This window comes from Pristiophorus japonicus, chromosome 8 (assembly GCF_044704955.1).
Source record: "Pristiophorus japonicus isolate sPriJap1 chromosome 8, sPriJap1.hap1, whole genome shotgun sequence".
Classification (NCBI taxonomy): domain Eukaryota; kingdom Metazoa; phylum Chordata; class Chondrichthyes; family Pristiophoridae; genus Pristiophorus; species Pristiophorus japonicus.
In genome coordinates this window covers 133,344,390-133,366,492 of record NC_091984.1, presented here as the reverse complement: position 1 = coordinate 133,366,492, position 22,103 = coordinate 133,344,390, and the positions used below count along the sequence as shown (strand labels likewise).

Genomic DNA, 22,103 nt, shown 5'->3' with positions numbered 1-22,103 from the left:
TCCACTGCCAACAGCTCTGCGACTCCTGATACTTCCAGAGCGACCAACTCTGCCGCAGTTAAGGTGGCCAGTGATGGAGGGCCACCTCCGGTTCTCTCCCTCTCCCTCTTATTGTGGGCTCTCTTCTCCTGCAAGGAGGGAAAGAAGAGAAGTTTGAGTGAGAATGAAGGAATGACTAAGGAATGGATGGAGTACATCTTTAGAGGGTGACTATGATGGAGTGGGGTGCCAATGCCAAATCCTTGTGTGTTTTTAGTTGGTATGATTGCATTAGGATGAGGGTGAGTGGTGGCTAGCCAGATGGGGATGTGATAATGTAGATACAGAGAGAGATGGGTGGGCATGCAAGGTATGTTGGTGTGAGTAACAGTGTGCAGGAGCAGGCTTGCGAAGGCAGAGTGATGGGGATGTGACGAGAGGCACAGCAGGATGAAGGTGAGTGTGGCTTTGCACTCACCTTTTCTGATCTAATGAGATCATTGAAATGTCTCCGCCACATCACCCAGGTCCCCCTGACAAGATCCCTGCTGTTCACCTCCTCTTCAATATCCCAACCAGGCTCCTTTGGTCTGTTCGGGAGGTCTTTTCCGCCCATCAGAAGGGAAGAGGGACTTCCCTGCGTGCTCTCACTCCCTCCACAAGCATATGGGGGGATTCATCTGAGAACCTGGGTGCAGCGATCTGCTTCTGTGCAGTCATGTTTGCCACTCTTTGCAACACTCCGATACTCCAGTACAATGCCTGCACAATCCTTCAAATGCAATGTGGCCATGGTTCCTTGAAATATCCCAGCTGAAAACACGTCGTTGGTGACATCATCAGACCTGCACCGTTTAATAGGGCCGGGAAATGTGCAGGGCGGCCTTAATAAGACACCATTAAGAGAAAGTCGATCTCTGGAGCGGAATGGAAGGACGAACGGGGTCGCGACACGCCACAGCGACTGCCCGCACCCGGTCTGCCCAGGTACAGAAAATGCTGGCCCTCGTCTTCTGTTACAACTCCGAGAATTGTAATCACAGACGTTGCCCATAATTTGTCTCCAGCAAAGGAGTTTGTTTTGCTCACTATAACCTTATGTGCTTTGTGATGTTAAGTTTCCATTGTCATTATATTTTCAGTCATATTTTTAAAACTTTGATTTCACTTATTCATTAGTTGGGTGGGAGCTAGGGTTTGCTCCTTAAGATCGTTAATAAAATAGCCATTTGTAAATTGCAGTCCATGAGTCATAGATGGATAGAAATTTACAGCACAGAAGGAGGCCTCCCAGCCCTTCAAGTCTTGCTACCCAGCTTTGAGCCCAAAGCTCACGATGGTCATGATAGACAGATTGCACTCTGCTGTGCTGTTGTTGCTGACGGTTTAATTATAAAATAGAGTAAATTCTTTGATTATCCTAATTGTACGTAATTGAAGGAAAGATTTATTAAAGCCCTACAAAGTGTCAGATAAATTAGCATCACCTCAGTCTGTCAGGCTCCTGGTGTTGATGTATCGACGTGTTAGCTGGAAATACATTTTAGTCAGCACTTGTTCCTGAGTCATTTGTCTGACCCGTCGACTGCAGCTATACAGAGAGTAGTAAGCAATGACTCTTTAGTAATCATCTATGAATAATAGGGTTCTGTGTGGGGGGGGTAGCCATTGATTGAATAAACTGGAGTTGTACATCACACTGGTTTGGGAATGGCAACATTGGGTCAACGAGCAGAAGAGGTATTGATGGCTAAGATAAATACAATCATTATGCTCCAGCTCCAGTAAAGCTTTTTGTGACCGTTTTGTTGCTCATTCCCTTGGCAAAACTTGTGAAGTAAATGCAGTGATTACTGTTGACGGCAGAAATAAATTTCATCATTTGTATCCACCTGCCTGTGCATATTTGTCAGATGTAATGGACCAATAAAAGATGCTGTTTCACAAAGCTGACTGACTCTGCAGGGCAGCTTAAAGAAATGCAACGCACCATGTAGACTCAAAGAACAAGAATGTCAAGAGCTACTGGGGATGGTTTTGCAGCCATGTTGGATTTTTAGTATTGTAGTGTATTTTCTCGACTCTCATTACACATTTAACGTGCATTGCAGAACCTATTCCTGAAGTAAATGATTGCAGGAGAGAAGGGGCTCGGAGAGCACTTCTCCACTTGGTGGTTGCAGAACAGTGACTCCGACAGTTTTACAGCAACATAAAGTGACTGTTTGACTGTGGAAGGACCATACAGGCCGATGCTAGTGATGCTACTTTGCTGGTTAGAACAGTGCAGATTGGGTGGAGCACTTCAACTGCTTCTGGCTCCAGTCCAAGGTAACGTTGCCTTCCTCTGAAACTGCCTACTCTGGAGGTGCTTACTGTACCAGGTGGCAGAATTGGCACTTTGATTATTTTGTGACTTTGCTTTGGTGATGACCTTGATGACAAGTCAAAAATATAAACACACTATAAATCATTATGCAGCTGATATCTTTAAAATGCTTCATGAAGGATTTTCCAGTGCTCAGTGCTGATGGTTGTACACTTGATCTGACCTGGTAATCAGCCTGTGCGCAAACTGACCGAGATGCACTTGTGCTGCCATTGATGAATAGCATCAATAGCATAATTATTTTCTACTTTACATCTTCCATACAAAACTAAGGAAGAAAAGTGCATCACATCCAATTAAGTACTTGTGAAAAATACACTCTGCCCCGCGCCCCCCTCTTATTACCTCCTCTCCCTCCCCAAACCCCCTCCTTTCCTCTTTCTCCTCTAAGAACTAGTAATCAAGAGCAGAAATCTTGGCTGATTTAATTCTCTTTCATTCCCCTCTCTCCTATGCCCATCCAGCTGCATTGATACTTGAGGCCACTATTCCCTGACAGTGAGCTGTCTCAGACCAGGGATCAGGAGGTTTTAATTTTTGATGTGCGTTGCATTGGAAAATAGTACGCAAAATAAGTGTTCCTCCTACATTATCAATAGAATTAGTTCTACAAAAAGCTATTTTGGCTTCAGTTCCAACCATTTATTAAGCATGCGTTTATTGAAAGTGGAGTTGACTGGAGCATGCTGACACAATCTCGGTTTCAAATTAATTAGTAATGTCCTTGCCAAGCACTTTTTAAAATATTGCAGTTGGTTTCTTGGAGTGTTGCCTGTGGGTTTAAGAATAAGCAGCATCATAGTGGCCTCGATGGAGGGGTGTTGCTGCAGGGAGACGAGTTGTTTTACCAGTTGGGGTGCAGAGTCACAGCGGGTTATAGTTAAATCAAGAAGAGCAGGTGGCTGACTCCCCTGGGGACATGGAGAGGGAAGAGAAAGGCAACATTCTTAACCAAAGAGGTGGAAAAAAACCAAAAAGCACACATGTTTCAGAATTGAAATTCTGGGGCCCAGTTTCAAAATGGAGTTGCCTTGGTTGTGTCTACTTTCGAGAGGCTATTGGTTATTAAATCATAGTTCACATCAGTGTGGAGAAAACTAAAAGTATATCTCTACAAAAGATGCTCCATCATTTGGCAGGTTATTCTGGTCATCTCTGTAACAAGAATAACAACCAGACTGTTTGAAGTGGGAAATTTGTTAACTTTCCTGCTAAATGGCATTTCTTGCACTTATTCCAGTCTCTGCTTCTTGCTGTCTGTAAATGATATAATCCTCAACTCTGAATATCACTGTGCCCAGCTCAAGGAGAGGTGATGATTGGCGACCAGCCATGTTAAATTGTGCTTGGGTCCAAGATTGCAAGCAGAACGACCGCGGCTCCTCGGAGATGTATAGAGATGGCCACCTCCAACACTGACCCTGTCCCAGGTGTTCACGAGGAACAGCTGAATGATCTAAACTCATCTGTTCCATCTGCTGGTTTCTATGGCGAGCAGCTAAAGCACACATGCACATCGAATAATGTCAAATCAGCCCAGTCAAGATTAAACTCCCCGGCATGACTGGAGCACTGCCGTGAATGGAACAGCATTGGCTTGACATTCAGGTGGTAAAATTAATTCATTAATTAAAAAGTGAGAAAAATAATTTGCTTTGCTTTCTCTTTTCATTTGGTATTGCGTGGAAGTGGTGTGTTGAATTTCTTGCGTGGATAATTCCATATTTCCCTCCATTGCATTGTGATCACGCCAGTGCTATTTGAAGGAAGTTGGTGAGTGAAAGCTCCTAGTTTTCCCAGGAGGGACAATTGCCAGGGAGGTCTTGCATACCTCCTAGTGACCAGGTTGACATCTGTAGTGGAGAGCATTGAAGAATCGGGGGAAGGTAATTAGCATTAAAGTTTCCGTGGTGGCTGGGTTGCTCAGTTCACTGTAACTGAGCCATCCAGAGCAGGGTGTCGAATAACTCTGTTAATGGGGTTAATGGCTCCTGAAAAAGAATCATGGATGTGCGTTCATTTGTAATGTGCAATTTTGTTAGCTTGCAAACTATGGGGAAAAAGGAGTATTTTGTTTGGCATTGAGGTATTCCGATACGGGCCCCTGTGCAGTTCCTGGCCTGAGCTGACTAGGCTGATGTCAGTTGGTTTAACAGCAAGAACATTGGCCTTTTTTTCCTTTCAGATGCCCTGTACCATACACATTTCATTGCTCAATAAGGTGGCCAGGGGATATAGTCCCAGACCGCTGTGAATGCTACTTTGGGCCCAAGTTTCGGGCCGCGCCTACAGTGGCGCAGCCCGGACCAGGACGCCCGTTTTTCGCACCACAAAGTGCGCCTAAAAAAAAACTCACCTATTCTCCGGCTCCCTGCAGGCCCTCTGGAGCTGGACGCGATGCAGCACAAGCTGTGGTGGGCAGAGCCAGGTCCCTGCGCTGAAAACAGTGCTGGGACCTCTGCACATGCGCGCTACAGTGGGCACGCATGTGCAGTAGCTCCAGATGCCCAAAACTGTGAGGGAGGGGCCCGAAGCACGCAGCCCCTAGCCCTTGCCGAATGGCCTCACTGGGGCTGCGTGCTTAAGGCTCACCTCCCACCTGACCGGACCCCCGCTCTCGTTCCCTCCCCCCCCCCCCCCACCCCCCACCCCGGCGACCCGACCTCCGCGACTCTCTCCTCCCCCCCCACACACACGATCTCCATGACCACCCCCCCCCCCCAGCCGAGCCGACCCGACCTCCGCTTCCCCGGACTTCCATGACTCCCGCCCCCACCTCCCGATCTCCGCGAACCCCCCGCCCCCCGGACCCGAGACCCGATGCCACCTACCTGTAAATCCAGCCCGAAGTCTTGGGCCCGGCTGTCCCCCCTCCTTCCCTCCCCCCTCCTTCCTCCCCCTCCTTCCTCCCCCCTCCTTCCCCCCCCCCACTCCTTCACCCCCCCCCACCCTTTCCCCTACCCCCTCCTTCCCCCCCCCTCCACTCCTTCCCTTCTCCGTCCTTCCCCTCTCTTCGCCCCCCCTCTCTCCTCCCATCGCCTCTTCCCTCCTCCTCCTCCTCCTCTCCTCTTTCTCCCCCCCTCCTTCTCCCCCCCTCCTCCTCCCCTCTTCCCTCCCCTCCTCCCTCTCCCCTCTCCCCTCCACCTCCCCCCACCCCCCTCTACCTCCCCCCAACCCCCTCTATCTCCCTCCTCCTTCCTCCCCCACCCCCGTTCTCCCCCTCCCCTCGCTGTCAGAAACACAGACACTGACAGACAGAGAGTGAGAGACACACACACAGACAGAGAGATAGAGACACTGACAGAGACACACTGTGGGGGCTGTCCCAGCATGCTGTTGGAGGACTCCCGGTGCTGCAGTCGGTAAGTAGAAAATGTTTTATTTATTGATTTTTAAATTTTTTTTATTTTTTATTAAAAAATTTTTGATTGATTTATTGGTTGATTTATTGATGTATTTATCATTTATTATTGATGATGGCTCTTTATTTGTAAAACTGAAGTGTTTAATGTTTGTAAACTTCCCTTTAAACCCCGCCCCTCCCCCTGCCCATTCCCTACGCCTGATTTGTAACCTACGCCTGATTTTCTTCGTGTAGACAAGGTTTTTCTGAACGTACAAAAATCTACACTTACTCCATTCTAAGTTAGTTTGGAGTATGTTTTCACTACCTAAACTTTCAAAACGGGCATAAATGGCCGGACACGCCCCCTTTTGGACAAAAAAATCTGTTCCAAACTGAAACTGTTCTAACTGACTAGAACTGGAGCAAACTAAATGACGAGAATTTCAATTTCTAAGATACTCCATTCTAAACCAGTTGCTCCAAAAAAAACAGGAGCAACTCAGGCCAAAACTTGGCCCCATAGTAACTAACTTCCAGGATAGATACATGAATCACCCCAGGGCCATTCTCTCAATTCTTGGCCTTCAACTACTCCACAGCCAGTGTTCCCGTGCTCAACCTGCTGCAGTGTGGTCCATGTCAACAAGGGCTTTTAAAAGTAATTTTTGACACAGTTTTGGTAAACGCTGTTTGAGTTACTCTCCAATTCCAGTAGCCATTTTATATTTACCCAGTCACACATTGATGCCGCAATAAAAGCAGTCTTTGTGTTAACTGTATGTTTCTAGGACAGTGCCGTGCTTGTGTGAATGTCAAAGCTGACTTTAAACATTTGTTTGTTACAGAGCCACCTGGAGAACGTTCCCCACGGCGGAGGAGTATATCAGGCCCAGGATCGTCTGAGAAAGCGAATGGAATGGAGGACTCTACATCTCCGTTCAAGGTGGTGTATTCAATAATTAATAAACTTAAAACATTTACTTGTAAATCTGTTTTTTTTCTTCCCCATACACGCAACAGTACACGTATAGCTTTTAAGTTGGACCTCATGTTTTTCAAGCTTCAAAAGGGTTTGGGTAATATTTCAGTAATACCACCAACAATTTACCACATGAAAAACTGTCTTTATTTTACTTCAATTTGCACAACCATCCTGCTACCTACGCCTGCCCTTCCCCCCCCCCCCCCCCCCCCCCCCCAAGTAGGCTGCTACTTTCATTCACATAGGCTGAGAAAGCTATACTGTTGTTTCAAGATCATTTCTCACTCCTGCTGACCTAAAGTCACAGTGGACAGATCTCTGATTGGCCACCTCATGAAATCATGCGGAAGTTGTAAAACTATAAGGAAAAAAAAGGATCTTGTGGAATGAGTATTCTAAAATTATCATATAAGTGCAGTTCTCAAAACGTGCCAGTTATGGAGGTGGAAGGATAAATTAACTTGTTGAACTAATCAAATGGTAATATGGTAAGATGTGGGTTGACTCCTGAACTGGAGTGCCTTATCTTAGACTGTTTGTTTCTGGGAATATCATAGAGTGGAACAGATAAGTCAGCTGAACCATAATCATTTGATTATTTGGAACGTGTGATCATTGGAGGGAAGCACTGATAGTATACATCATAAAGAAACTTAACTTGAATGCCCAGTATCTGCCCAGGCATGTTACAGTGCACATTATGCAACATTTGATACAAGACGGTTAACAATTAATTCTCCAGTTGTCCTTGAGAGACAGCATTCTTCTCAATAATGCATCTATCTACCTGTGCTTAGTGTCCAACATCTGAGATTCCTTGCTCGAGTTCTGACATTTGCTTTGCTGGTGATCAAACTTCTGGAAACCTTGTATCCCCATTGATAACCAATATGTTACAGCAAATCATCAAATTAAATGGACAAATTGATTTCTGTCTTGGAAATCACACACTTGGTGTCCAGTTGAAATATTTTAGGAATTTCTAGGCACATGGCTCAAAAACCCAAGCTATCCAGTCCAAAGTCGCATAGGTGGCACCCCTGTTTGGAACTAAACTGTGATCTTTTCTGAAGGCAGTGTGACTTCATAGATGCAATAAATATTGGCGGCCTATTTTACCATTGGAGCTGCTGTGCCCGAGTTCAAACCTATCTTCAGGCATTGACACGAGTACCCCAGGCTAACCCATGTTATCTCCCATAATTTTCACACACAAAGATTTCCACTCGACAAGGTGGAAGATTGCTGTGGGCACTTTGGCAACCGTAGCCCAGCATGAATCGTTGACTTCTGCAGAGGAAGAGCAGGGTGAGGAAATTCTGGGGGGAAACTCCTAAAATGACTTCGTAAACTTTCAGTGTTTAGTATTGTTAAGCATGAGATGTAGCACTGAGAGGGCAGAATGTGTCTGTGAAACAGGGATGCTGCCAACTGGTTGAATAGTTAACTTTCCATTCTAATTTTCTACTGTTATTCTTGGAAGCAAAGATGCTTGCCTGGGTCCAGTTCCACGGGCACTGCAAATCTGAACAAAGAGCATTGTCACACTGCGCAAGGAGTCCATCACAGCCGAGTCCGATCCTGTCTTCAGCTGATACCCACAACTTAACCTACTTACCAGTGGGGGCTTTGGATAAGCGTTCTGCAGCCAGAACGCCGGCTGTCTTATTTCTTTTCTCCGCGGTCCAGGGACACCAAGTTTAGTTGTAGCTGAGGTCCCCCTTGGCTGAGGTTAGCAAACGTAACACAGACCAAGGATTGAACCTGGGCTCTTAGTCTGACTGATGTCATGTTTGGAAGGTACATTATAGAGCCACCGTGTGGAAATATTGCTTTTGAAAAATACAGTGGACCCTGCACCGAACATACCTGGTTGTGATGAATAAGGAGCAGTTTGAAGTTCTCTATTTGAACGTTGTGCAGCTCTACAGTACTCACTTTTATGTAATCAATGAATTATCTGTTGGCAGCATCATACATGAATGGCATTGCCATGCAATTTGAAAATATTGGACTCTTGTCCCAAAAGAAGGTCCCTGATCTGCCAACACTGCCTCAGTTTCCTGGCAGCTTCTGCTACCTCACTGCCCTGTGAGGCAGAAGGTTCTTCCTGTGTTCTCGTATTGCAGGTGCTGTATGAAGCAGTCTCAGCAACTGGGACAAATGTTCGCCTCCCAAATGGTCAGTTCAATTCACTGTGAGTAATGCACTTGGAGAGGTTTCAGAAAGCTGTGATGAATTACCGTTATAAAGCAATTTTTTCTTTCTTTCAACTGAATGAGAGGGTGTCTAAGGCCCAGCATTATACCGTGGTCCGTATCTTTAGCAGAACATAATTTTAATATTGGAAGTACAGTATCTTAGAGCACAAAAGGAGGCTATTCAGCCTATTGTGTCTGTGCAGGCTCTTTAAAAAGAGCCATCCCATTAGTCCCATTCCCTGCTCTTGCCCCGTAGCCCAGCAAATGTTTCCTTTTCCAGTATGTACCCATTTCTCTTTTGAAAGTTACTATTAAATCTGCTTCCACCACCCTTTCAGGCAGTGCATTCCAGATCATCATAACTCGTTGCATTAAAAAAAAAATCTCATTTCCTCCCCCTGGATTTTTTGCCAGTTATCTTAAATTTGTGTCCTCTTTTTATTGACCCTGTATGTCTTGTTATATATATTCATTATATATTGTTTGAAGCACTTGACTTGTGTACATTTCAGTGTCATTGCGAAAGAGAGTCATCATTTCCCAATCACTCGCAAAACTTCCCCAACAACAGAAAAGTTATTTTAATTGACCTCAGGATGTACCTAGCAGCGAATGGTCTCGTACTAACGTCAGAATATTACATCAATTCAACCGTGTGCCCTTGAAAGGAGAGGCCAGATTACGCACAGTTGGACCGTAGCAGCATAATTACATATTGTGCATTACCTTGGATAGCACTCCTGTGCCGATGAAATAGCATACCCTCTGACTGCCTGTGAGCTACATTATGGGAGATCCAGTGGTTTAATCATATTATATTTTGACGTTTAATCATTTTCATGAAGGCGAGAAACAATCTCAGAGGTACAGGTAGCTAGATATTGAGTTATTTTCTAGATTTTTAGAATTAATGTTTTCTAATTTGTTGGAAGTCAACTAATTTACCATTTATAAATAACAAACTAGTGTGATAAATCTGTTTTTATTACCTGCAGAATATTGCTGAAATGTTCTTTGTTAACTGGTTTACAAGTCATATCTGAATTATTTACTTACAAGTGCTAATTATTGTTGACAGGAAATTGCTTAGACACAGGTTACAGAATACAGCGCTCTCAAACACTGTCATCATATGTATGTGCAATTAGGCATTTTCACAGACAAACAGTAATTAATGAACAGTAACTAATAATTGCTATAAAACCAATTATGAGAAATACTGTGTGGCACATTTTAATTAAGAGAATTTAAGTTTACATTATATTATTTACATTATATAAGGCTCTACATTTGAATATATATATATATAAATGTTATAAATGCAAGAGTTAATTTATACCAAAGGTTTCAATATGGACAAGAACATTGTTCTACATTGTATAGAGTTCAGTCAGTCATTTATTCAAATACAAAATCCTCCTTTGAGCATTGTGAAAAATTCTGGCAGCCAGGAATGTGTCCGGGGCAGGCCATTATTTCTGCTTTGCCCATTGCATGTTGGGCAGTTCATAGTGACTCCATGTATCATATTGCAAAAATGCAGATATAATGTAAAGAATCCTCCAACGCCTTGCCGTGCAATGGCCTTGTGCATTTTCTCTTAAAAATACAGACGGAGAGCTCTCCCCAGTTCTTAAGTGGGTAAAGGCACCTTCTGATGTGTGGTAAGCTTTACAAATGTGGATGTTCAAGATTTGACCATCAGTCTGTGGTCTATTAGCTATCATCAGGGGAGAGCAGCAGCAGCCAAGTTCATGGCACAGGAGGGCAGGAAGAAAAGTGGGAGAGCTATAGTGGTAGGGGATTCTATTGTAAGGGGAATAGATAGACGTTTCTGCGGCCGCAACCAAGACTCCAGGATGGTATGTTGCGTCCCTGGTGCAAGGGTCAAGGATGTCTCTGAGCGGGTGCAGGACATTTTGAAGAGGGAGGGTGAACAGCCAGTTGTCGTGGTGCATATAAGTACCAACGATATAGGTAAAAAATGGGATGAGGTTCTACAAAGCGAATTTAGGGAGCTAGGAGCTAAATTTAAAAAGTAGGACCTCAAAAGTAGTCATCTCAGGATTGCTACCAGTGCCACGTGCTAGTCAGAGTAGGAATCGCAGGATAGCTCAGATGAATACATGGCTTGAGGAGTGTTGCAGAAAGGAGGGATTCAAATTCCTGGGACATTGGAACCGGTTCTGGGGGAGGTGGGACCAGTACAAACTGGACGGTCTGCACCTGGGCAGTACCGGAACCAATGTCCTAGGGGGAGTGTTTGCTAGTGCTGTTGGGGAGGGGACCAATATGGCAGGGGGATGGGAACCTATGCAGGGAGACAGAGGGAAGTAGAATGGGGGCAGAAGCAAAAGATAGAAAATAAAAATAAAAGTGGAGGGCAGAGAAATCCAAGGCAAAAAGTAGAAAGGGCCACATTACAATAAAATTCTGAAGGGGCAAAGGGTGTTAATGCGAGGAGTATTCGAAATAAGGTGGATGAATGAACTGCGCAGATAGCAGTTAATGGATATGATGTAATTGGCATCACAGAGACATGGCTCCAGGGTGACCAAGGCTGGGAACTCAACATCCAGGGGTATTCAACATTCAGGAAGGATAGACAGAAAGGAAAAGGAGGTGGGGTGCCGTTGCTGGTTCAAGAGGAAATTAATGCAATAGTAAGAAAGGACATTAGCTTGGATGATGTGGAATCTGTATGGGTGGAGTCACGGAATACCAAAGGGCAGAAAATGCTAGTGGGAGTTGTGTACAGACCACCAAACAGTAGTAGTGAGGTTGGGGACAGCATCAAACAAGAAATTAAGGATGCGTGCAATAAAGGTACAGCAGTTATCATGGGCGACTTTAATCTACATATTGATTGGGCTAACCAAACTGGTAGCAATGCGGTGAAGGAGGATTTCCTGTAGTCTATTAGGGATGGTTTTCTAGTCCAATATGTCGAGGAACCAACTGGAGGGCTGGCCACCCTAGACTAGGTGATGTGTAATGAGAAAGGACTAATTAACAATCTTGTTGTTCGAGGCCCCTTGGGGAAGAGTGACCGTAATATGGTAGAATTCTTAATTAAGATGGAGAGTGATGCAGTTATTTCAGAGACTCGGGTCCTGAACTTAAGGAAAGGTAACTTCGATGGTATGAGACGTGAATTGGCTAGAATAGACTGGCCACTGATACTTAAAGGGTTGACGGTGGATAGGCAATGGCAAACATTTATAGATCACATGGATGAACTTCAACAATTGTACATCCCTGTCTGGAGTAAAAATAAAACTGGGAAAGTGGCTCAACCGTGGCTAACAAGGGAAATTAAGGATTGTGTTAAATCCAAGGAAGAGACATATAAATTGGCCAGAAAAAGCAGCAAACCTGAGGACTGGGAGAATTTTGTAACACAGCAGAGGAGGACAAAGGGTTTAATTAGGAGGGGGAAAACAGAGTATGAGAGGAAGCTTGCTGGGAACATAAAAACTGACTGCAAAAGCTTCTGTAGATATGTGAAGAGAAAAAGATTAATGAAAACAAACATGGGTCCCTTGCAGTCAGATTCAAGTGAATTTATAATGGGGAACAAAGAAATGGCGGACCAGTTAAACAAATACTTTGGTTCTGTTTTCACGAAGGAAGACACAAATAACCTTCTGGAATACTAGGGAACCAAGGGTCTAGTGAGAAGGAGGAACTGAAGGAAATCTTTAATAGGTGGGAAATTGTGTTAGGGAAATTGATGGGATTGAATGCCGATAAATCTTTGGGGCCTGATACTCTGCATCCCAGAGTACTTAAGGAAGTAGCCCTAGAAATAGTGGATGCATTGGTGATCATTTTCCAACAGTTTATCGACACTGGATCGGTTCCTATGGACTGGAGGGTAGCTAATGTAACACCATTTTTTAAGAAAGAAGGGAGAGAGAAAATGGGTAATTATAGACCAGTTAGCCTGACGACAGTAGTGGGGAAAATGTTGGAATCAATTATTAAAGATGAAATAGTAGCACATTTGGAAAGCAGTGACTGGATCGGTCCAAGTCAGCATGGATTTATGAAAGGGAAATCCTGCTTGACAAATCTTCTAGAATATTTTGAGGATGTAACTGGCAGAGTGGACAAGGGAGAACCAGTGGATGTGGTGTATTTGGACTTTCAAAAGGCTTTTGACAAGGTCCCACACGAGATTGGTGTGCAAAATTAAAGTACATGGTATTGGGGGTAATGTACTGACATGGATAGAGAACTGGTTGGCAGACAGGAAGCAGTGAGTCGGGATAAACGGGTCCTTTTCAGAATGGCAGGCAGTGACTAGTGGGGTGCCGCAAGGCTCAGTGCTGGGACCCCAGCTATTTACAATATATATTAATGATTTGGATGAGGGAATTGTGTGTAATAGCTCCAAGTTTGCAGATGACACTAAGCTGGGTGGCGGTGTGAGCTGTGAGGAGGACGCTAAAAGGCTGCAAGGTGACTTGGACAGGTTAGGTGAGTGGGCAAACGCGTGGCAGATGCAGTATAATGTGGATAAATGTGAGGTTATCCACTTTGGTGGCAAAAACACGAAGACAGAATATTACCTGAATGGTGGCAGATTAGGAAAAGGGGAGGTGCAACGAGACCTGGGTGTCATGGTACATCAGTCATTGAAAGTTGGCATGCAGTTACAGCAGGCGGTGAAAAAGGCAAATGGTATGTTGGCCTTCATAGCTCGGGAATTTGAGTATAGGAGCAGGGAGGTCCTACAGTTGTACAGGGCCTTGGTGAGGCCTCACCTGGAATATTGTGTTCAGCTTTGGTCTCCTAATCTGAGGAAGGACGTTCTTACCATTGAGGGAGTGCAGCGAAGGTTCACCAGACTGATTCCTGGGATGACAGGACTGACATATAAGGAGAGACTGGATCAACTGGGCCTGTATTCACTGGAGTTTAGAAGGATGAGAGGGGATCTCATAGAACCATATAAAATTCTGACGGGACTGGACAGGTTAGATGCAGGAAGAATGTTCCCGATGTTGGGAAAGTCCAGAACCAGGGGACATAGTCTATAGTCTAAGGATAAGGGGTAAGCCATTTTGGACTGAGATGAGGAGAAACTTCTTCACTCAGAGTTGTTAAATTGTGGAATTCCCTATCACAGAGTTGTTGATGCCAGTTCGTTGGATATATTCAAGAGGGAGTTAGATATGGCTCTTACGGCTAATGGGATCAAGGGGTATGGAGAGAAAGCAGGAAAGGGGTACTGAGGTGAATGATCAGCCATGATCTTATCGAATGGTGGTGTAGGCTCGAAGGGCCGAATGGCCTACTCCTGCACCTATTTTCTATGTTTCTATGTAATCTTAGCTGGGATAATGGTAGGGATAATATCCTCAGCACAATTTAGTTTGGAAGGTGAGGATGCATTTTCCAGTGATCCTCGTGCCGATAGTTGTCCAGTGACCTATGCTGGAAAATGCCTTTTTGAGGACATTGGGTCGTCACAGATTTGGGGTCAGATGTGATTTCCCCTGTCCTCCTCACAGCTTACTTTCCCACCTAGCTTTGTATTGCCAACAAACTTGGATATATTACACTCTGTCCCATCATCAAATCATTGATATCGATTGTAAATAGCTGAGGCCCAAACACTGATGCTTGTGGCATTCTTAGTTATATCCTGTCATCCTGAAAATGACCCGTTTGTTCCTACTCTTGGTTGTCTGTCCATTCACTAATCCTCAATCCATGCTAATATATTGCCCCCTATCCCATGAATCCTTAGCTTGTGTAACAATCTCTTGTGTAACAATCTCTTGTGTGGCACCTTATGAAAGTCCAAATATACTACATCCACTGGTTCCTCCTTACTGACCCTGCTCGTTACCCCATTTCAAAAAAACTCTTCATAGATTTGTCAGACACGATTTCCCTTTCATAAAATGGTATTGACTCTGCCTAATCATATCTTGATTTTCCAAATGCCCTGTTACCGTGCCTTTAATTGAATGGCTGAACAGGCTCGAGGGGCTAGATGGCCTTTACTGTTCCTATGTTCCTAATTGGCCTTGGAATGTGCCGAATGATAGCAGTTAGACCATGTGGCCTTAATGGAATAGAAATGGTATCACACAACTCCACACGCACAAATAGCTGCTATAATGGACCTATCATATGCAACAGCATGGTCTCTGACTTAATGCGAGCAGCGCCAGAAAATCTGTTTGTGTGATCAAACATAAAACACACACACAGACTAGAATGTAGTCATATTGTGACTGAATATTGTTACCCAAAATGTACTGCATGGAGGAGAAGCAAGGACGTCTTTCTTGGCTGCAGTGTTTCAAGCTGAATTTCTCCTCAGCGAGGCACTGCGATTGGCAGAGTGTCTTTTCAGTGAGAAAACAAGTGAAATGTACAGCAGTGATGGGCGAAGGGGTTCCATTCCCATTTGAGTCTTCGTTGATCAATAGTAACTGAATAAATTGAAGAAGGAAAATGGCTGGGACCATCTGCATGTTAGAAGAGGGTGGGGCACTTTGTTCTCAACCTCACTTTGAAGGGATCAAGAGTTATTAGTCGGTGTAGTCCATCGGGCTTGAACACAATATGCTAATGCTGTATGGTGGCATTTTTGGAACAGAGACATGGAATTCTTCTCATGATAAATGCAGCTGCGCAGCAACTACAGAGAATTTGCAATTAATAGACCAGAAAGAACTGCTCGTTCAGTTAGATTTATTGCGCAATCTTCCTGAGAGATTCCTGGTATTACTGAGCCATATACAAAGGGAAACTGCTTACCATCATTTCTGGCTTACAAGGACCAGTTTTCGGGAAGAAACTCAACAGCACGAACTCCTCAATTTGAACGGTCAGCCATTTTAATGGGTTAATGCCAAACTATTGCATTACTTTGTTCATAAACTTTCAATTCAAACTAAAAGGTATTAAAACACACACCGATTTCAGAGCATAACTGAAGTGTGGAAAAAGGCAGTCTTCAGTAGATTGACTCAATAACTAAAGAGATTGGTAGTCAGTAAGTGCAGGAAGAGCATCCGCGAGGGAGCTGATCACCTCGAGTCTCATCACCGAGAGCATGCAGAAAACAAGCGCAGGCAACGGAAGGAGCATGCAGCAAACGAGACTCCCCACCCATCCTTTCCTTCAACGACTGATTGTTCCACCTGTGACAGAGACTGTAATTCCCGCATTGGACTGTTCAGTCACCTGAGAACTCACTTTTAGAGTGGAAGTAAGTCTTCCTCGATTTCGAGGGATTGCCTATGATGACGAGTCAATAAAGGATCCAAGATAGTCATTATGCGAGCCCAGTGGGCCGAGAGAGTCTGGAACCAACTGGGCATCATGACTGAAAAGTACAAGTGTAAAAGATGAACAATTTGCCCACTGATAGTCACTCAATCAGTTAAACTCATCGTGCCCACCACTCCCCTCCCTGATAGCGCCCCCTCTGATGGACAATCCGAGGAGATACAAATAATGGGAGTAGGAGAGATTGAACTTTTTACTCACTACTCTAGGTAACGTGACTATGTCTGGATACAGTTTGTCTGGTTAAATTGAAGAAATCACTTCAGTTGTTAATCTTCCATAGTCACAGGCAATTTTGTTCCAACTCAATGTGTTTTGAAAGCATAGACTTCACAGACACATTTAGAATAAAACCTTATTTCCAGGTTGTCCAACACATGATTTTTCAAAATGTGTTCATCATTATCTGTATGCAGAACAAACACTACAGTCTGGTTCCCATTTCATATTGTTGTCTGATAGCTAATTGGGTGCAGTTATATTTGTGGATTACATTTCCCTTTGGGGAGTTTTGTGTGTGTGGGAGAGAGCATATAAATGTTCTCTGCCACTGAGTGAGCATAGTAAAAACTTGGAATTTCTAATTCCTGATGTCTATGATTCCTGTGCTTTGTTTCTTGAACATTACAGGATAATGGGCCCAAGTTTCCACACGATAAAAAACGGGCGCCCCTCCGAGCTGGGCGCCCGTTTTTTGCGCCTAATACGGCGCCGGAAAAAAACCGCGCGATTCTGGAGCGTTCAGCAGCTCCTTGTCTGTTTGGCGCGGCGCCCAGGGGGGCGGAGCCTACACTCGTGCCAATTTTGTGAGTGGGAGGGGGCGGGTACTATTTAAATTAGTTTTTTTCCTGCCGGCAATGCTGCGCGTTGGAGCGTTCGCGCACGCGCAGTGTGAAGGAAACATTGGCACTCGGCCATTTTTGTAGTTCTTTGTAGCTGTTTAATTTTTGAACATTTTTTAATAAAAGCACATTGCCATCAGCACTGAGGCTTCCTGCAGCCTTCTCGCTGTCTCCTTCCCCCCTCCCCCAGCGGGAAGAACGGGCGCCTCCTTCCCCCCCGCGGGAAGAACGGGCGCCTCCTCTCTCCTCCCCCCCCCCCCCCCCCGGCGGGAAGAACGGCGCCTCCTCTCTCCCCCCCCCCCCCCCCCGCGGGAAGAACGGGTGCCTCCTCTCCTCTTCCCCCCCCCCCCCCGTGGGAAGACCGGGCGCCTCCTCCTCCCCCACGGGAAGAACGGGCGCCTCCTCCCCCACCCGCGGGAAAGAACGGGCGCCTCAGGCTGACTGCAGCATTCGCCGTGCCTGAAGCACTTTCACACAGATAGGAAGATGGTTTATTTAATCTTTTCTTTGCTTATAAATGTTTATTCAGGTTGGATTTATTTGTAGAAGTATAAATAAGGATTTATTGTGGAATTTAATGACTTCCATTCCCCCCCCCACCTCGTTCTGGACACCTAATTTGTAACCTGCGCCTGATTTTTTTTATGTGTAGAACAGGTTTTTTCAGTTCTACAAAAATCTTCACTTGCTCCATTCTAACTTAGTTTGGAGTACGTTTTCACTGTGGAAACTTTGAAATCAGGCGTCAGTGGCCGGACGCGCCCCCTTTTGAAGAAAAAATTCTGTTCCAAAGTAGAACTGTTCTACCTGACTAGAACTGTAGAAAAAAAAATATGGAGAATTGCGATTTCTAAGATAGTCCGTTCTCCACCAGTTGCTCCTAAAAATCAGGCTCAAATCATGTGGAAACTTGGGCCCAATGTATCTAAGCTCTTGGCTTCAAATGGTGCAGTTCAAATAAATGCGTACATTACTTCTAGTGATACGTTCTTATTTATGTTTGCGATGCTATTGTTGTTTGGTTTATTTGCAATAGGAAATGTGAGAATTTTATTGTTTGTATTTCTTTTCCCTTTATATAAAAAAAGGTAAGATATCATAAAGTTTCTTTGCGCTGATTGCCACTGTACCTATGCAGCCAAAAGATGGGATGGCATCGGTCTTGGCTTTTTATGCTCTCTTGAAAGTGATGACTCTTTGTTGGAGAACAGTACCTTGGCAATGTGTATCTCTGGCACTTTGCTCGAGTAGCCATTATTCAGATGAGAGCAAAATACTGTGGATGCTGGAACCTGAAATAAAAACAGAAAATGCTGGCAATCTCAGTGGGTCAGGTATCATCTGTGGAGAGAAAAACAGAGTTAACATTTCTGGTCGCTGACCTTTCGTCAGAACTCGCGAATGTTCAAAATAAACTGACTCTTAAGGAACACTGAAAAGGGGAGGTCAGAGATTGGGTGGAAGGCAGGAGAGATTTGAGAGACAAAAGGGATGATGGGCCGAATTGAAATGGTTGTGGCAGAAGTTAGAACAAGGTTGGTCTAGATAGGGTGTGAATGGCGGAATAATGACCAGCTGCCATTGGAGACAAAGAGAAAAAAAAACATATGAGACATGGCAGTGAATGTTCGCAGGCTATTCTACCACAAGGGCATCACAACAGTGCCCACCCTGTCCTCACTTGACACCTACTCGTATGCATTTGCAGCTGGGGGGTCAGTGGATATCAACAAGGCTTGGGAACCCTGCTTGATTTTTCACCTCGCCAGTTGAGAGTGCTGACATCAATTGGTGCATAGCACCGGTATCCCGGCAGAGAACCGGTAACGGCACATGCTGGAATAAAAGCTCGATTCCTTCTGGTCTATTAGACTTGCTCATTAAATTTACCTAGTTGTTGGCACCCAGGCCAACATGTGTATAAGAATACACTGTCAATCATACTCATATAATTGGAGATGAGGCAGTGTGACTTGAACTAGTTTCTTTTAAGTTTCCCCCAATGTGTTTTTAACCCCAATTTTCTCTGCTCCTCCCCTGAAGACATTAACCGATCTTGGGGTAAGATTTTACAGGCATCAATTCTTTCTTCGGAAGCTTAGATGTTGAGTGTAAGCAGATAATTTGACTGTGTGGCATCACAACCAATCTTATCCTCCTCACCTTGGAAACCTGTGCTCCCTGCCACTGCCCCAACTGAAGTAAGATAATTGAGCACAGATTCAGGAATGAATCCAGAACCTTCATGATCTGTATGACTTAGTTCCACACTGATCAGTCGATTTATGAACTGGGTCATCCAGGAAACTGTCTCAAGTGTTGAGAAGTTTGGCAATTTAGGGCAAAATAGCTCTGCACATGATAATTCAGTGCTTGAAAGTAAGTGTTAATCCTGAGAGCTCTCCACCAGGCGATCGCATAGCCTATCAAGTTCGAGAACTTTTCCAGTGGTGCCTCAGTGACTTGACATCTTAGTAAAATGAATTCTCAATCTGAGAAGAAATTTTTTAAATTTGCAATTCAGTCAGCAAATTGATTGGAACATGCTGGTACAAAAATAATGATACTGATCTAGAAAGTCCGGAAGTAGAATGTAGGATAGACCACATTGCCCTCCACAGGCTGCATGCAGTCTTTGCGGAAAAAGCAAATTCATCTCAAATCAATATAGCTTTAAGTTCTCTGGACTTCCATGGCATTTGAGGACATGCTGTGGAATCACTAAGAGGTTCCCAAGTCACTAGTGTGATGGCAGATAAAGGATAACGAGTTTCACAACAGTCTGCAAATTGTATTTATCTTGATCAGTAGAAAATAAGTCTAGTTTTTTTTGGAAGGTGTGTATATGTATCTTTGATGTGATGCAAATACGAGCACCGATTTTAAAAAGAAGAAAGGCTTGTATTTATATTTACTTGTATGTAAATCCACAACCTCAGGACGTCTCAAAGCTCTTTACAGCCAATGAAGTACTTTTGAACTGTAGGCACTGTTGCAATGTAAGTAGCCAATACAGAGTGTACATTTTATTCAAAGTAACTTCAGTCAAATTATCTCATAATTCCAGTTAGTGAGCACTAAATTCCAACTTTGCGTTATTTATGGTGGATAATTATAATGTAAAAATGACTGAATTATCAGCAACAGACTCTTTCATTTTTCCTGATTCTGTGGCATCCAAAAGCATACTAAGAAAATCCTAGAGACAGGCAGCATGTTAGCGCACAGGCAGGGAGGTGGAGCTGAGTCCATGATCAGATCAGCCATGATCTTTTTGAATGGCGGAGCAGGCTCGAAGGGCTGAATGGCCTACTCCTGTTCCTATTTCTTAAGTTCTTATGTTGCGGAACAATACGTTGTGGAACCAACAAGGGAGCAGGCTATCTTAGATCTAGTACTGTGTAATGAGGCAGGATTAATTAATGATCTCTTGGTAAAAGATCCTCTAGGAATGAGTGACCATGATATGGTTGAATTTCAAATTCAGTTGGAGGGTGAGAAAGTTGGTTCTCAAACCAGGATCCTAAGCTTAAATAAAGGAGACTACAAAGGTATGAGGGCAGAGTTGGCTCAAGTGGACTGGGAAAATAGACTTAAGTATGGGACGGTTGCTGAGCAGTGGCAGACATTTAAGGAGATATTTCATAACTCGCAACCAGAACCAGGGGACATAGTCTAAGGATAAGGGGTAAGCCGTTTCGGACTGAGATGAGGAGAAACATCTTCACTGAGAGTTGTTAACCTGTGGAATTCCCTACTGCAGAGAGTTGTTAATGCCAGTTCATTGGATATATTCAAGAGGGAGTTAGATATGGCCCTTACGGCTAAAGGGATCAAGGGGTATGGAGAGAAAGCAGGAAAGTGGTACTGAGGTGAATGATCAGCCATGATCTTATTGAATGGTGGTGCAGGCTCGAAGAGCCGAATGGCCTACTCCTGCACCTATTTTCTATGTTTCTATATCTGAATGAGAAGGAAAGACTGTAAGAGAAGGGATAACCATCTGTGGCTAACTAAGGAAAGAAGGGAGGGTATCAAACTGAAAACAAAAGCATACAATGTGGCCAAGTCTAGTGGGAGGCCAGAGGATTGGGATATTTTTAAAAGCCAGCAGAGAACGATTGAGAGGGAAGATGGATTATGAAAGTAAACTAGCACGAAATATCAAAACAGATAGTAAGAGTTTCTACAGATACATAAAAAGGAAAAGAGTGGCTAAAGTAAATGTTGGTCCCCCAGAGGATGAGACTGGCGAATTAATACTGGGAGCAGGGAAATGGCAGAGACTTTGAACAAATATTTTGTATCGGTCTTCACGGTAGAAGACACTATAAGAACATCCCAATAGTTGATAATCAAGGGGCTATAGGTAGGGAGGAACTTAATACAATCACTATCACTAATGAAGTAGTACTGAGTAAAATAAATGGACTAAAGGCAGACACGTCCACAGGACCCGATGGCTTATATCCTAGGTTCTTAAGAGAAGTGGCTGCAGAGATAGTGGATGCATTGGTTGTAATCTACCAAAATTCCCTGGATTCTGTGGCGGTCCCAGCAGATTCGAAAACCGCAAATGTAACGTCCCAATTTAAAAAAGGAGGCAGACAAAAAGCAGGAAACTATCGACCAGTTAGCCTAACATCTGTCAATGGGAAAATGCTGGAGCCCATTATTAAAGAAGCAGCAGTGAGACATTTGGAAAAGTATGATTCAATCAAGCAGAGTCAGCACAGTCCCACACAAGAGATTAATGTGCAAAATTAAAGCACATGGTATTGGGGGTAATGTATTGGCGTGGATAGAGAACTGGTTGGCAGACAGGAAGCAAAGAGTCGGAATAAATGGGTCCTTTTCGGAATGGCAGGCAGTGACTAGTGGGGTACCGCAAGGTTCAGTGCTGGGACCCCAACTATTTACAATATACATTAATGATTTAGACGAAGGAATTGAATGTAATATCTCCAAGTTTCCAGATGACACTAAGCTGGGTGGCAGTGTGAGCTACGAGGAGGATGTTAAGAGCTGCAGGGTGACTTGGACAGGTTAG

The 22,103-nt window shown here is 44.2% G+C and overlaps 1 protein-coding gene across 3 annotated transcripts in view; it reads left to right on the top strand.

Annotated features, from left to right (window-relative positions):
* rasal2 (RAS protein activator like 2) overlaps positions 1-22,103 on the top strand; it is a 449,735-nt gene that overhangs the window by 307,382 nt on the left and 120,250 nt on the right. For 2 of the 3 annotated variants that reach the window (XM_070887403.1, XM_070887402.1), the window contains exon 4: positions 6,560-6,657. The exons of the other annotated variant lie outside the window; for it this stretch is intronic. In XM_070887403.1, coding sequence (XP_070743504.1) covers positions 6,560-6,657 — 98 coding nt within the window. The remainder of the gene's footprint in view (positions 1-6,559; positions 6,658-22,103) is intronic. 3 annotated transcript variants of the gene reach the window in all.